Source organism: Oncorhynchus masou, unplaced genomic scaffold (genome assembly GCF_036934945.1).
Source record: "Oncorhynchus masou masou isolate Uvic2021 unplaced genomic scaffold, UVic_Omas_1.1 unplaced_scaffold_1481, whole genome shotgun sequence".
NCBI classification, from domain to species: domain Eukaryota; kingdom Metazoa; phylum Chordata; class Actinopteri; order Salmoniformes; family Salmonidae; genus Oncorhynchus; species Oncorhynchus masou.
In genome coordinates this window covers 62,519-80,227 of record NW_027004808.1, presented here as the reverse complement: position 1 = coordinate 80,227, position 17,709 = coordinate 62,519, and the positions used below count along the sequence as shown (strand labels likewise).

The following is a 17,709-nucleotide window of genomic DNA, read 5'->3' as shown; positions in this document are numbered from 1 at the left end:
CGCAATTTCATTTTTGGATGAAAAACGTTCCCGTTTTAAACAAGATATTTTGTCACAAAAAGATGCTCGACTATGCATATAATTGCTACCGTTCGAAAGAAAACACTCTGACGTGTCCAGAAATACAAAGATCTTCTCTGTGCGTGCCCTATAACGTGAGCTTCAGGCAAAACCAAGATGAGATGGCATCCAGGAAATGACAAGGATTTTTGAGGCTCTGTTTTTCATGATCTCCTTATATGGCTGTGAACGCAAGAGGAATGAGTCAACCCTTTCTGTCGTTTCCCCAAGGTTTCTGCAGCATTGTGACGTATTTGTAGGCAGATCATTGGAAGATTGACCATAACAGACCACATTTACCACGTGTCCGCCCGGTGTCCTGCGCCGAAATTGGTGCGCAAAAGTCACCTGCCAGTATTTTTCCATGCGATACAGAGAGTAAAGCAAGCTTCCACGAACTGCATGTCAATGAAGAGATATGTGAAAAAACACCTTGAGGACTGATTCCAAACAACGTTTGCCATGTTTCGGTCGATATTATGTAGTTAATCCGGAAAAAATGTTTCACGTTGTAGGTGACTGCATTTTCGGTTCGTTTCGGTAGCCAGACGCAATGTAGAAAACGGAACGATTTCTCCTACACACAGACGCTTTCAGGAAACACTGCGCATTTGGTATGTGACTGAGAGTCTCCTCATTGAAAACATCAGAAGCTCTTCAAAGGTAAATGATTTTATTTATTTGGTTATCTGGTTTTTGTGAAAATGTTGCATGCTACATGCTACACAAAATGCTATGCTAGCTTTGCATACTCTTACACAAATTAGTCAATTTCTATGGTTCAAAAGCATATTTTGAAAATCTGAGATGACAGTGTTGTTAAGAAAAGGCTAAGCTTGAGAGCAAACGCATTACATTAATTTTATTTGCGATTTTCAGAAATCGTTAACGTTGCGTTATGCTAATGAGCCTGAGGCTTTAGTCACGATCCCGGATCCGGGATGGGGAGTTTCAAGAGGTTTTAAGGAGCCTTTTGGACCTAGACTTGGCTCTCCAGTACCGCTTGCAATGTGGTAGCATAGAGAACAGTCTATGACTTGGGTGGCTGGAGTCTTTGACAATTTTTAGGGCCTTCCTCTGACACCACCTGGTATAGAGGTGCAGGATGGCAGGAAGCTTGGCCCCAGTGATGTACTGGGCCATACTCACTACCCTCTGGAGCGCCTTACAGTCTGATGCCGAGCAGTTGCCATACCAAGCTGTAATGCAATCATTCCGGATGCTCTCTATGGTGCAACTGTGGCCTTGTGAATGTTAACCTGTCCAAATGTCTTACTCACATCGGCTGTGGAGGGCGTGCTCACACAGTCACCTGAACAGCTGGTGCTCTCTTATATGTTTCAGTGTTGCTTGCCTCGAAGCGAGCATATAATACATGTAACTCATCTGGTAGGCTCACGTCACCGGGCAGCTTGCGGCTGGGTTTCCCTTTGTAATCTGTAATAGTTGCAAGCCCTGCCACATCCAATGAGTGTCAGAGCCATCGTTCAGAAATACCAAAGAAAATACTGTTTGATAAGCTAGCTTCGTTAGCTAGCAAGGCATACCAGTTATCAGAGAAGGCTAGCTAGCTTTGCATGCATGGCAGGACCAGTGTTGTCAAAGATGATAGACCGTCTGGTGTTGTGTCCACATTACAACCAGGATGGACTGCTCTATGGGAACGCCGGAACATACACAGATGCAGCTCTCATGCAATGCAATGATATTTTATTAGTTTTAGTTAATAACAGTAAGTATACATAAATCCTCATAGCTATGAGCGAGCATGTTGTAAACTGTAAAGTAGCTAGCTAGATGTGTCATCTCCATTAGCTATACATCTTGCTATCTTTGTATACATTGCATATGTGTCAGTGTTTGGAGGATATATTGCCACGGGTGTTGTTAGGAAGTTGAGAGCCGGCAGACCGTGCCAATATATCCTCCAAACACCGGCTTCGAGGGCATTATCACTTTTATGCGATGGCTTACCAACATATTCAAAGAATGATTGACATATTTTCTTAAAAATAATTATTTTGATGAATTTATTCATATTATTTCATCCTTCCAGAAGATATAGTCCCAACACAAAGCCCAAGCCGGCTAGTCGTTTGTTCTATTATCGGTTTGCCCGAGACGCGACCCAGTAGCTCTGTTTTTTTGTTCTGTATCTACGGTATGGACGCGACCCAGTCGTTCGTTCTAAATGTTCCATTGCCATACTGGCTGGAAATGTTCTTATCCCTTGATTGCTAGCTAGCCAACCACAGCTAATTTACAGTCACATCAAAAAGAGCAGGCAGAATAATAGCAAAGTAGCTGCACTTGCATTTGTTGTTTTCTAGTGACATTTATTTGGATACATCCATAACAATGCGCTAACGAGGCGCGATTTCAACTGGAATAGAACATGTGCTCACTCGTCAGGAGACTGTTGTTCAGAGGAGCTAGCCAACAACACAGCTAACACAGTCACTTCAAACTGAAGCTGGAAAGACTGCAAACTAGCTGCACTTTGTTAAGTTTTACCTTTATTCAATTTCTTTGTTTATATCCATAAAATTATGCCAACTGATTCATGATTTTGACTGGTTGAGAAACGCTGCCAGACATCCAGACTCATGACATGTTCATTACTATGGGACAGCTGGAGATAGAATTGGAATATTGAAACAATGTTGCAAATGTCGGAGTCAGACAGCAAGATTAATACAACACTCTGCTGTTGAAAACTAAATGTTAGTCTAAAGGAAATGTGAGATAATGTCTCGATGCTTTTTATAGTGGAGATTAAGTTTATAAATAGCATAGCTGGGTTGATGAGACAGTGGATTGCGCAGTCAGATGGAACAGAGTAAATAGACATTTTAACATCACAGATTTAGCCGGTGGTAACTTGTGGAATAGACACCGCCTGGAATGCAGTTTTAACCAATCAGCATTCAGGATTAGACACACCCGTTGTATAATAGTCCACATTTTCTCTGACATTTGGCTTGTAGTTCTGGCACAGGAAATAAGTGGAGACTGTTTTCAGGGACCTACCAGATCTCAACAAACAGTGAACAGTGAGGGGAAGATAAAAAATTATGTTTATGGAGAAATCAACCATACAACCACTAGGTGTCATTGTACACCCACAGATCAAATTGATTTCAGCAGTACTTGATAGAGTCCACTAAAATCAAATCAAATGTTATTCGTGACATGCTTCGTAAACAGCAGGTGAGGAGTAGTTTTTAGGATGATGCTGACACTGCCCAAACAAAGTCTGCGCCAGGAGTAAAATCAACTCATAAAAGTTTGCCTCAGCTGATAATCACAACAGTTTGGTACTGAAAAGGAAAAATAGAGATGACGCTCAATAACATTGTTGCAAATGATGGGGAATAACCTATCGTGGTGAGGCATCAACAGTTGTGCAGCTTCAGTTAAAACCGGTGAATATGACTGTACATCAAATATTGCAATGGTAAAACGTTTGACGTAATTCTTGCCTGACACGATCAATAATTCTTTGCTAATATGTTGGCATGCATAAAGTTAGTTTTTTAACCAATTCTAATGGTTGTTAAAAGCATTATTTGTATAGTATTAGTGTTGTATCAACACACTCCTCACTCCCGTTTACCAACTCTAAATCACTCTGACACATTAGTGTTATATCAACACACTCCTCACTCCCGTTTACCAACTCTAAATCACTCTGACACATTAGTGTTATATCAACACACTCCTCACTCCCGTTTACCAACTCTAAATCACTCTGACACATTAGTGTTATATCAACACACTCCTCACTCCCGTTTACCAACTCTAAATCACTCTGGCACATTAGTGTTATATCAACACACTCCTCACTCCCGTTTACCAACTCTAAATCACTCTGACACATTAGTGTTATATCAACACACTCCTCACTCCCGTTTACCAACTCTAAATCACTCTGACACAGTGTTATATCAACACACTCCTCACTCCCGTTTACCAACTCTAAATCACTCTGACACATTAGTGTTATATCAACACACTCCTCACTCCCGTTTACCAACTCTAAATCACTCTGACACAGTTTCAATCAAATCACTTGCATAAAGCGTTTGAACGGTCCATCATGTTCATCATACGCAATCAAAGTTTAACATGGGCCCTATATGCCTTTAATTGCCCAACTTTTTTCAACGTGTTATTGTGCACCAAAGGCATAACTTGAAACAACATGATGTAGATTAATTAAATAATCAAAAGAAAATTGTGATTATTTATTACCCTATATGGTTATAAGTATTTAGGCATATCATATGAAATATAGGTAATGTGAAATAATTTTCAAAAGCGCTGTAACGGTTCTCGTCTGGTGAAGGAGAAGCGGACCAAAATGCAGCATGGTATCTTTGATGCATGTTTAATGAAGAAGAACGAACAATCCAAAACAACAAACGGACCGTGAAAACCTATACAGCCTATCTGGTGACAACAAACACAGAGACAAGAACAATCACCCACGAAATACTCAAAGAATATGGCTGCCTAAATATGGTTCCCAATCAGAGACAACGATAAACACCTGCCTCTGATTGAGAACCACTCCAGACAGCCATAGACTATGCTAGATACCCCCACTAAGCCACACACCCAACACCTAACAACACCCCATGACAAAACACACCACAATAAACCCATGTCACACCCCGGCCTGACCAAATAAATAAAGACAAACACAATATACTACAACCAGGGCGTGACAAGCGCAAGAGATACTGTTGCATGTAAGCCTAGATTATTTATGGATTGATCACATAGAAATATCAAAACATTCTTTCAACAACTCCAAAGCAATTGCATGTGGCGCAGGAACCACTGACTTTTTTCCTACTATCAAGACACCTGCTGGCAACTCTTAACTGGTTAGATCACCTTATGAAGTGTTCTAAATATCTGTCGACTAGGTGGGTCTCTTATGACTAAAGGCTTCATGCATAGCTTATATTTCTACACATACGAGTAGGAGACAGAGTAAATGTCTCTCTATTCTCAGCACTTATGCCAAATTTTCTACTCTGAGACACTTTGTGGATAGGGGCCATGGGTCCCTATCCACAAAGCATCTCAGAAAATGTCCTAGGAATCCTTTTTTAATTTTTAATTTTAATTTTTATTTCACCTTTATTTAACCAGGTAGGCTAGTTGAGAACAAGTTCTCATTTACAACTGCGACCTGGCCAAGATAAAGCATAGCAGTGTGAACAGACAACACAGAGTTACACATGGAGTAAACAATTAACCTGTTGATGCTCTGGGGGCGCTATTTCATTTTTGGATGAAAAACGTTCCCGTTTTAAACAAGATATTTTGTCACAAAAAGATGCTCGACTTTCGAAAGAAAACACTCTGGCGTGTCCAGAACTACCAAGATATTTTCTGTGCGTGCCCTAGAACGTGAGCTTCAGGCAAAACCAAGATGAGACGGCATCCAGGAAAAGAGCAGGATTTTTGAAGCTCTGTTTTCCATTGTCTCCTTATATGGCTGTGAATGCGAGAGGAGTGAGTCAACCCTTTCTGTCGTTTCCCCAAGGTGTCTGCAGCATTGTGACGTATTTGTAGGCAGATCATTGGAAGATTGACCATAAGAGACCACATTTACCAGGTGTCCGCATGGTGTCCTGCGCCGAAATTGGTGCGCAAAAGTCAGCTGCCAGTATTTTTCCATGGGATTCAGAGAGGAAAGCAAGCTTCCACGAACGATATATCAATGAAGATATATGTGAAAAAACACCTTGAGGATTGATTCCAAACAACGTTTGCCATGTTTCGGTCGATATTATGTAGTTAATTCGGAAAAAGTTTTACGTTGTAGGTGACTGAATTTTCGGTTCGTTTCGGTAGCCAGATGCAATGTAGAAAACGGAACGATTTCTCCTACACACAGACGCTTTCAGGAAAAACTGCGCATTTGGTATGTAACTGAGAGTCTCCTCATTGAAAACATCAGAAGCTCTTCAAAGGTAAATTATTTTATTTATTTGGTTATCTGGTTTTTGTGAAAATGTTGCGTGCTAAATGCTACTCAAAATGCTATGCTAGCAAAATGCTATGAAAAAACTGCATCCAGTTTGCTGAGAAGAGTGTTGGAAGCAATTTTGTAGATGATATCGCCGAAGTCGAGGATCGGTAGGATAGTCAGTTTTACTAGGGTAAGCTTGGCAGCGTGAGTGAAGGAGGCTTTGTTACGGAATAGAAAGCCGACTCTTGATTTGATTTTCAATTGGAGATGTTTGATATGGGTCTGGAAGGAGAGTTTGCAGTCTAGCCAGACACCTAGGTACTTATAGGTGTCCACATATTCAAGGTCGGAAGCATCCAGTGTGGTGATGCTAGTCGGGCATGCGGGTGCAGGCAGCGATCGGTTGAAAAGCATGCATTTGGTTTTACTAGCGTTTAAGAGCAGTTGGAGGCCACGGAAGGAGTGTTGTATGGCATTGAAGCTCGTTTGGAGGTTAGATAGCACAGTGTCCAATGACGGGCCGAAAGTATATAGAATGGTGTCGTCTGCGTAGAGGTGGATCAGGGAATCGCCCGCAGCAAGAGCAACATCATTGATATATACAGAGAAAAGAGTCGGCCCGAGAATTGAACCCTGTGGCACCCCCATAGAGACTGCCCTCCGATTTGACACACTGAACTCTGTCTGCAAAGTAATTGGTGAACCAGGCATGGCAGTCATCCGAAAAACCGAGGCTACTGAGTCTGCCGATAAGAATATGGTGATTGACAGAGTCGAAAGCCTTGGCAAGGTTGATGAAGATGGCTGCACAGTACTGTCTTTTATCGATGGCGGTTATGATGTCGTTTAGTACCTTGAGTGTGGCTGAGGTGCACCCGTGACCGGCTCGGAAACCAGATTGCATAGCGGAGAAGGTACGGTGGGATTCGAGATGGTCAGTGACCTGTTTGTTGACTTGGCTTTCGAAGACCTTAGATAGGCAAGGCAGAATGGATATAGGTCTGTAACAGTTTAAGACAGAAAAAGCTTTCACAGGAAGGATTGTGAAGACACTCAGTAGGCAGATTTCCATTGACCCATGTTTATTAGACAAAAGCAATGATGCAATACAAAAATCATTGCGACATGTGTAATGGAAACGGCAGTTATAGGATACATTTTCTAAAGATCGACACCATTTTTTCCATTTGAAAGAGGTGGATTTTTCTTCTGTCTAACATTCTTTATTGCGACAAATGAGGATGAAAACAGTGTTTTTCAAATAAATGATGACTGCAGAATCATTTTGAAGGTACACGGGGCATGTGATCACACCTCAATTGATTGGACATGACTTTGGAAGGACACACGCCTCTATATAAGGTCCCACAGTTGACAGTGCATGTCAGAGCAAAAAAAGAAGCCATGAGGTGGAAGGAATTGTCCGTAGAGCCCCGAGACAGGATTGTGCCAAAGCACAGATCTGGGGAAGGGTACCAAAACATTTCTGCAGGATTAAAGGCCCCCCGGAACACAGTGGCATCCCTCATTATTAAATGGAAGAAGTTAGCAACCATCAAGACTCTTCCTACAGCTGGGCACCTGGCCAAACTGTGCAATCGAGGGAGAAGGGCCTTGGTCAGGGAGATGACCAAGAACCAGATGGTCACTCTGACAGAGCTCTAGAGTTCCTCTGTGGAGATGGGAAAACATTCCAGAAGGACAACCATCTCTGCAGCACTCCACCAATTAGGCCTTTATAGTAGAGTTGCCAGACGGAAGCCACTGCTCAGTAAAAGGCACATGACATCCCGCTTAGAGTTTGCCAAAAGGCAACTGAAGACTCTCAGACCATGAGAAACAAGATTCTCTGGACTGATGAAACCAAGATTGAACTCTCTGGCCTGAATGCCAGCGTCACACCTGCAGGAAACCTTGCACCATCCCTCCAGTGAAGCATGGTGGTGGCAGCATCATGCTGTAGGGATGTCTAGATTGAGTAAAAGTTGAACGGAGCAAAGTACAGAGAGATCCTTGATGAAAACCTGCTCCAGAGTGTTCAGGACCTTAGACTGGGGCAAAGGTTCACCTTCCAACAGGACAACAACCCTAAGCACACAACCAAGATAACGCAGTGGCTTCAGGTCAAATCTCTAAATGTCCTTGAGTGACCCAGCCCTAGCCCAGACTTGAACCAAATCTAACATCTCTTGAGAGACCTGAAAATAGCTGTTCAGCAACACTCCCATCCTACCTGACAGAGCTTGAGAGGATTTGCAGAAAATAATGGGAGAAACTCGCCCAATACAGGTGTGCCAAGCTTGTAGCATCATATCCAAGAAGATGATGCTGTAGTCATGTAGTCCCCAAAAAAGTGTTATACAAATCAAAATATATTTTAGATTTTAGATTCTTCAAAGTAGCCACACTTTGCCACAATGACAGAATTGCACACTCTTGGCATTCTCTCAACCAGGTTCATGAGGAAAGCTTTTCCTACAGTCTTGAAGGAGTTCCCACAATAAGTGCTGAGCACTCTAACAGCTTTACACACCTGTAATATTTGTACATTATTCTTTGAACATTTCTTCAAGCACAGTCAAGTTGTTTGTTGATGTCACGCCCTGAACATAGAGAGCCTTTTTATTTCTCTATTTGTTTAGGTCTGGGTGTGATTTGCGTGGGCATTCTAGTTTTTCTATTTCTTTGTTGGCTGGGTATGGTACCCAATCAGAGGCAGCTGTCTATCATTGTCTCTGATTGGGGATCATACTTAGGCAGCCTTTTTCCACCTTTAGTTGTGGGATCTTGTTTTTGTATAGTTGCTGTGATAGCGCTACAAAACTGTACGTGTCATTTAGCGTTCTTGTTTTTTTGGTGTTCATTGAATAAATGTATGATGTAGGCCTACCACGCTACACCTTGGTCCAATCCATCTCTAAACGACCATGACAGAAGATCCCAACTCAACTGGTACTGTCACGCCCTGACCTTAGAGAGCCTTTTTATTTCTCTATTTTGTTAGGTCGGGCTGTGATTTGGGTGGGCAGTCTAGTTTTTCTATTTCTTTGTTGACCGGGTATGGTTCCCAATCAGAGGCAGCTGTCTATCGTTGTCTCTGATTGGGCAGCCTTTTTCCACCTTTAGTGGTTGGGATCTTGTTTGTGTGTAGTTGCTTTCTGCACTGCATGTAGCGTTACGTTCGTTTTGTATATTTATTTTTTTCGGTGTCATTTAAATAAAGAAAAGATGTATGCCTGCCAGGCTGCACCTTGGTCCAATCCATCTCTAAACGGACGTGACAGTTGATCATTGCTAGAGAGCCATTTTCATGTCTTGCCATAGATTTTCAAGCCACTTTAAGTCAAAACTGTAACTAGGCCACTCAGGAATATTCAATGGAATCTTTGTAAGCAACTCCAGTGTATATTTGGCCTTGTTTTGGGTCTTGGGCCAAGAGCGTGCAAAGCTGTCATCAAGGCAAAGGGTGGCTACTTTAAAGAATCTCAAATATAAACTATATTTTGATTTGATTAACACTTTTTTGGTTACTACATGAATCCATATGTATTATTTCATAGTTTTGATGTCCTCACTATTATTCTACAATGTATAAAATAGTAAATAATAAAGAAAAACCCTTGAATGACTAGGTGTGTCCAAACTTTGGGACTATGGAGATTTTTAGGATGAAAATAAAAGGAATAGAGCTAAGCACAGACAAAGTCCTAGAGGGAAACCTGGTTCAGTCTGCTTTCCAACAGACACTGGGTGTCAAATTCACACTTCAGCAGGTCAATAACCTAAAACACAAGGCCAAATATTCACTGGAGTTGCTTACCAAGATGACATTGAATATTCCTGAGTGGCCTAGTTACAGTTTTGACTTATATTGGCTTGAAAATCTATGGCAAGACATGAAAATTGCTGTCGAGCAATGATCAAAAAACAACTTGAGCATGCTTGAAGAATTTTTCAAAGAATAATGTGCAAATATTGTACAATACAGGTGTGTAAAGCTGTTAGAGACTTACTCTGAAAGATTCACAGCTGTAATCGCTGCCAAAGGTGATTCTAACATGTTTTGACTCACAGGGTTGAATAATTATGCAAGCTATATATTAGTGTTTTACAAATGTTAGAATTTTCCAACTTTGACATTACAGAGTATTTTGTGTAGATTGCTGACCAAAAATTACAATTAAATGAATTTTTATCGCACCTTGTAACACCGCCTAATATATAGGTCCTGGATGTCAGGAAGCTTGGCCCCAGTGATATACTGGGCCGTATACACTACTCTCTGTAGCGCCTTACGGTCAGATGCCGAGCAGTTGCCATACCAGGCAGAGATGCAACCGGTCAGGATGCTCTCGATGGTGCAGCTGTAGAACTTTGAATATCTGAGGACCCATGCCAAATCTTTTCAGTCTCCTGAGGGGGAAAAGGTTTTGTCGTGCCCTCTTCACGACTGTCTTGGTGTGTTTGGACCATGATAGTTTGTTGGTGATGTGGACACATAGGAACTTGAAGCTCTCAACCCGCTCCACTTTGGCGCTGTCAATGTTAATGAGGGCTTGTTTGGCCCTCCCTTTGTCTTGCTCACATTGAGGGAGAGATTGTTTTCCTGGCACCACACTGCCAGATCTCTGACCTGCCCCCTATAGGCTGTCTCATCATTGTGGGTGATCAGGCCTACCACTGTTGTGTCATCAGCAAACTTAATGCTGGTGTTGGAGTCGTGCTTGGCCATGCAGTCGTGGCTGAACTAAGCACACACCCCTGAAGAGTCCCAGTTGGATCTAGTTGCAGAGGGAGGTGTTTAGTCCATGGGTCCCTAGGTTAGTAATGAGCTTTGTGGGCACTATTATGCTGAACGCTTAGCTGTAGTCATTGAACAGCATTCTCGCATAGGTGTTCCTTTTGTCCAAATGGGAGGAAAGAAGAGGTGGTGTTTGCTCGGTTGCATCTATGACATTGTACATTGAACTGAAAATGCTCATTATATCTGGTTGGCAAGCATACAAATGGATTGTGTACAGAGTGTATGATGTATTGTTGTAAGTACTGGTATGTGGAAGAGAGGGAAACATTCATGTGTAGGATTATTGAGGTAGAACAGGGATGGAGGGTGGGGATGTGAAAGCGATTTGGGGAATGGGGAAGTTTTTATAATAGTTAGTAGGGCTCTTTTATATTCTTAGTAGTACATGATTAGATAGGAGAGTTAAGTTTCACGTAATGTTTGTTACATTATTCATTTAGTCTGTAAACTGTGATCGACTACACACTCCAGTACAGTAGGTGGCGACATGCCCCTCTAACACTTGTTTGCAGACCGCCATAATATTATGGAAGAAAATAAGCAGAAGAAGAAGATAAGCAGAAGTGAAAGGGAAAGTATCAGCTGCGTGAGGCTACTGCAAGAGTAGTGAACATTTCTGAATCATGTGCAAACTGTCTGTCTTTTTCATTGTTCTTTCCTTTTACACCATAGTCAACGCAGGTAAGATGGATTATCTACTTTCTCTCAACTCATTGATAGATTTGTTATGTTATACAATGTTAAACCAAGAGTTTGGGACTACAGGTTATATCTGCATTTTTGTCAAAATGTGATCCGGTTCAGGAAACTGGAGAGCATTTCTTGGCAGAAATGCCTTCTTGAACATGTGAACTTTCATGTGCCTTGATAACAAACTTGTATGCCATCTGTAAATACGAATACAATTGTTAAATTACGAGCCTTGTTGGTTAAGCCACAGAAAAAGGCAGCAACTTTCCCGCTAGCCATGATTGGCTGAGATAATGAGTGGGTTGGACATGTCGAGAGAGGAGTTCGGATTGTTCTGCCATATTCAAGGCTTCTGCCTATTTGAACTCGGTCAGTTTGTGTTGGTAATCCTGTCGAATGCAACTTTTAAAACATGTATTGTGTAGTGGAGCTCCATAAGTGTTGGTCTCCACTTTCTGGAGGATCAAGTCTTGAAATCAGTGGAATTAGAGTGTGATAGGTAAAGAGATGTAGAAAACACCTGTCTCCGGATTACATGTTCAAACTAAGGGCAACCGTGGTATGGCATTCCTGACAGGGAGACGCGTCCATCATTCATGATGATGTATGCAGGTAAGATAGTCTAGCGTTAGCTAGCTACATTTTCAGATATTATATGTGTCTAATTTTGACAGAAAGTGGTTTCATTTCTAACTAAAGTGTAGTTAGCTGGCTAGCTAACGTTAGCTGGCTTGCTCCCTAACCGACATTATTTGTTTCCCAGAGCCGTTTGCTTTTCTAGTTAGAGCCTAATGTTAGGCATTGTTGGCACTTTGTTAATTGTTGTTTAACTAGCTACCGTTAGCTGGCTGGCTCGTTAGCTAACGTTACGTGACTCGTGTACAACACCCGTTGAATATGGCCGGTGTCAGTAAAAGTGCGCAAAAAAGCGTAATGTAATTGTTGCCAGCTGGTTAGGCTGTTTTCATGGTATCCAGAGATAAACAAATAGTCGGCCAGAGTGTCAGCTGTGCGCTCCAAGAGCGAAACGAGACAGATGGGTCTTACAAGTTGATCAACTTTCAGCGCAGAATGACTTTCCTATTGTTCCTCAAATGCTGTGTATGATATGCCATTTTGTAGCTCTGAGTCTCTACTTTTATCCAATGTAAAGAAATAAATTAAATAAAAACATTTCACATTTTGCTACATAAGACCAAATCCAGGTGGTGAGTCACAAATGTACAGTGCCTTGCGAAATTATTCGGCCCCCTTAAACTTTGCGACCTTTTGCCACATTTCAGGCTTCAAACATAAAGATATAAAACTGTATTTTTTTTTGAAGAATCAACAACAAGTGGGACACAATCATGAAAGGGAACGACATTTATTGGATATTTCAAACTTTTTTAACAATTCAAAAACTGAAAAATTGGGCGTGCAAAATTATTCAGCCCCCTTCAGTTAATACTTTGTAGCGCCACCTTTTGCTGCGATTACAGCTGTAAGTCGCTTGGGGTATGTCTCTATCAGTTTTGCACATCGAGAGACTGAAATTTTTTCCCATTCCTCCTTGCAAAACAGCTCGAGCTCAGTGAGGTTGGATGGAGAGCATTTGTGAACAGCAGTTTTCAGTTCTTTCCACAGATTATCGATTGGATTCAGGTTTGGACTTTGACTTGGCCATTCTAACACCTGGATATGTTTATTTTTGAACCTTTCCATTGTAGATTTCGCTTTATGTTTTGGATCATTGTCTTGTTGGAAGACAAATCTCCGTCCCAGTCAGGGTGATGAGCTGTGTTGTTTTTACGCCAAACATAACGTTTTGCATTGTTGCCAAAAAGTTCAATTTTGGTTTCATCTGACCAGAGCACCTTCTTCCACATGTTTGGTGTGTCTCCCAGGTGGCTTATGGCAAACTTTAAACAACACTTTTTATGGATATATTTAAGAAATGGCTTTCTTCTTGCCACTCTTCCATAAAGGCCAGATTTGTGCAATATACGACTGATTGTTGTCCTATGGACAGAGTCTCCCACCTCAGCTGTAGATCTCTGCAGTTCATCCAGAGTGATCATGGGCCTCTTGGCTGCATCTCTGATCAGTCTTCTCCTTGTATGAGCTGAAAGTTGAGGGACGGCCAGGTCTGGGTAGATTTGCAGTGGTCTGATACTCATTCCATTTCAATATTATCGCTTGCACAGTGCTCCTTGGGATGTTTAAAGCTTGGGAAATCTTTTTGTATCCAAATCCCGCTTTAAACTTCTTCACAACAGTATCTCGGACCTGCCTGGTGTGTTCCTTGTTCTTCATGATGCTCTCTGCGCTTTTAACGGACCTCTGAGACTATCACAGTGCAGGTGCATTTATACGGAGACTTGATTACACACAGGTGGATTGTATTTATCATCATTAGTCATTTAGGTCAACATTGGATCAATCAGAGATCCTCACTGAACTTCTGGAGAGAGTTTGCTGCACTGAAAGTAAAGGGGCTGAATAATTTTGCACGCCCAATTTTTCAGTTTTTGATTTGTTAAAAAAGTTTGAAATATCCAATAAATGTCGTTCCACTTCATGATTATGTCCCACTTGTTTTTGATTCTTCACAAAAAAAATACAGTTTTATATCTTAATGTTTGAAGCCTGAAATGTGGCAAAAGGTCGCAAAGTTCAAGGGGGCCGAATACTTTCGCAAGGCACTGTAGTTATTGACATAGCATTGCTCTGTTCAATATTCTCTACATAGATAGTACTCTAAATGCCCCAATTCATATTGTTCAGTTGAAAAGAGTACAAGATCAGAATTGCTGACACCAGGCATCTGCACAGATAGGGCTCTACCAGAGCACATGCCCCTTTCCCTTCCTGTCTCCAAAGTGTCCTGCCCTTTTGGGTGGCGGCATAGTATTTATATTATTTATATATTTACATATATTTGTAGAAATGTGTTGTCATTGTTGTTCGGACCCACTGTCCGCAGGTCGTAAAGTTTATCCCCCCTACCCCTTCCATTGGTTGCGCCTGTTGATATGCCTTGTGTAGAGCTTGCACACATGCCGGTTGTACGTCCCCCCCCCTTCCCCCCCATCTGCCCTGCATAGTAATGGCGAGTGGCCAGTATCCAAATGTGCATGACTTGATAGATGCGGTCACCGGTCAAGGATGTGTAGCCAACTACCTTGTTTAAATACAACAGTACTGCCACAGCAGCATAAGATTTAATTATCACTTGATAACACTTGATTTAGCCTACATCATTATCAATATTCAGTCTGATTGGCTGATACTAATCACAATCAGTGTAAAATAGAGTTTTTGATTTACATCAATGATCAGCTGATAGCCCAACCTCTTTTCCCAATGTCAATCATGTCTTTTGGAGGCACTAACTAGCTTTCTTACAATTTCTGATGGCGAGTGAGTATTGCTTTTTACATTTTGAACACTGATCCCCCTGAAAAGTCTGCACGGCCCTGCCTGGCACCATGCAAACCAATGAGTGTTTAGAACTTTAAAGCCTGTTATCTCAAAATCATATTTTTGCAGATAAAACCTTATTGTCCCAAGCTCTCAATGTCCATAACTGTGGAAAATATCACTCCTCTTTCAGGTCCAGGATCACATTCTCTGTGGGCACTTGCAACATACATCATCGGAGAGACGCCTTTCCCTGAGTTTACAGTTGTGGTGATGTTGGATGATGTTCAAGTGGGTTACTATGACTCCAACGATAAACAGTCTGTCTACAGGGGACTTCCAACTTACAAAATACGTGATGACGAAGCTCAGGACGGAGCTTATGTATTTGGAATTATATACCAGAGCATTAAAGAGAGATCCTTTCAGCTAAAGCACCACTTAAATCTCACAAGAGGTGTTCAAGTCCAGCAAAGAATAGCTGGCTGTGAGATGTTGAACAACGGTGAACTGATGATCATGTCAAAGAATACTTTCAATGCAGTTTTTGCAGATCATGAAATATATTACAACATAACACATTTTACATACAATTCTGGGAAACTACTACCAGAATGGGATGCGATGAGGAGAGAATATCTTAAAACACTTTTTGGGAACGTTTTACTTCCCATTTGCATCAAAACAATGAAGACATTCCTGAAGAGAGAGAAGAACGTTGTGATGCGTAAAGTTCCTCCCAGACTCAGGTTGATAAAGAAAGAGGTTTCTGGAGGGTTCCAGGTGAGCTGCTTGGCGTTTGGTTTCTACCCCCGCCACATCAACATGACCCTGCTGAGAGACGGCCAGCCAGTGGCAGAACAGGAGCTGACAGGGGGGGAGGTGCTGCCTAGTGGAGATGGGAACTACCAGCTGAGGAAGAGTCTGGAGGTCAGTACTGAGGAGCTAAAGAAGAGACACAACTACACCTGTACTGCCTCTCACCTCAGTCTGGACAACAAGCTGGATGTCAGTTGGGAGTCTGGGGCAGAGAGAGTTCACCTATCCACCCTCTCAGCTCTACTGGTGATGCTGCTGATTCTTATTCTATTGGGCATTTTCATTTGTGTCAAAAGGAGGAGACGCAGCGCATCACAGGCATTGGTCACAACTTGTAAACATTGATGCAAAAGTGGTGGAGGAAATTAACCTTTCTTCAGATTCTGCAACATAAAGGGACGTGTCATAATTTACTGGGTGGATGGAGGGGCTCCAAAAAGGGAGGGTTGTCAAACTTCTTATTTTTTTATTGGGGAGTTTTTTTTTATTGAGCACAAGGGAGGATATGCTCTATTGGGTAAGTAAATGAAACAAGCTCCAGTAAACTCATTTTGTGTGGACTGCACACTGTATTACTGTATTGTATGGACTGGAATTACACACCTTTTTCAAACCATGAACCTAGGAGAGAACATGCATTAACATTCAGCCAACAAGAGCTTCAATCCAGCTTCCAACAATGTATTAGTATAAGAAATGGTAAACATTAATTATTCCAGCAAGATATTCTAGTCAAGGTTTTCCAGGGAGTCCAATAGCTAAGGAGCTTTTGAAGTGGAGGGGCCAACGGAGTGCATGGTGCGTATTGCGCAAGAAACAGGCTATAAGTTGGAACCTTATGCATAGGCCATCATTTATCAGCTACATTTAAGAATAATAACTACATATAAGGATAATAACTACATGTAAGGACAATAACTACATGTAAGGACAATAACTACATGTAAGGACAATAACTACATGTAAGGATAATAACTACATACAAGGATAATAACTACATGTAAGGACAATAACTACATGTAAGGACAATAACTACATGTAAGGATAATAACTACATGTAAGGATAATAACTACATGTAAGGATAATAACTACATGTAAGGATAATAACTACATGTAAGGATAATAACTACATGTAAGGATAATAACTACATACAAGGATAATAACTACATGTAAGGATAATAACTACATGTAAGGATAATAACTACATGTAAGGATAATAACTACATGTAAGGATAATAACTACATACAAGGATAATAACTACATGTAAGGATAATAACTACATGTAAGGATAATAACTACATGTAAGGATAATAACTACATTGAGGAGATGCCTAAAGCCATATGGAGATGTGTAAATTAGAGGTCATTTAGTCTTTACATTACTGTAGCATATGCCAGTAAATAGGGACCACAATAAGTCCCAGACTATTGTCCAATCCCAGTCATATACAGTATTTATGTTTATAATTTTGTATACATTTGCAAGAAAATGTTGCTTTGTCATTATGGGGTATTGTGTGTAGATTGAGGATTTATTTTTTATTTAATCCATTTTAGAATAAGGCTGTAAAGTAACAAATGTGGAAAATGTCAAGTGGTCTGAATACTTTTCAAATGCACTGTATATATTTTTTAAATTGTAAAATAAAATCAATTGATCAATCAATTCAAACTGTACAACGGCAATTTGATGAATGGAAAGAGACATCAACAACTTGAATGGCCTGGTAGGGAAGGATGTGTTTTCTGTTTGTTCAAATTGACATACTCTATTTATTGTGGTGTTGAAAACACCGACCATGATGTTGAAGTGCCCGGAGTCGGTATCATTTGTTTATTGGTGGTGTGGTGCATTGGCACAAAAACCTGTTGGTGTTTTTTTTCTGTGCATATATTTTATAAAATTGTCTGCAACCAGCCATACCAGTCATATTTTTTTATG

The 17,709-nt window shown here is 41.1% G+C and overlaps 1 protein-coding gene across 1 annotated transcript; it reads left to right on the top strand.

The window, feature by feature from the left end:
* Positions 1 to 11,422: 11,422 nt before the first annotated feature.
* On the top strand, positions 11,423 to 17,433 carry LOC135531001 (major histocompatibility complex class I-related gene protein-like). The gene is made up of 2 exons (XM_064959155.1): positions 11,423 to 11,534; positions 15,139 to 17,433. Exons 1-2 carry the CDS (start codon positions 11,477 to 11,479, stop codon positions 16,107 to 16,109), a joined length of 1,029 nt encoding a protein of 342 aa, XP_064815227.1. The 5' UTR covers positions 11,423 to 11,476; the 3' UTR covers positions 16,110 to 17,433.
* Positions 17,434 to 17,709: the final 276 nt, after the last annotated feature.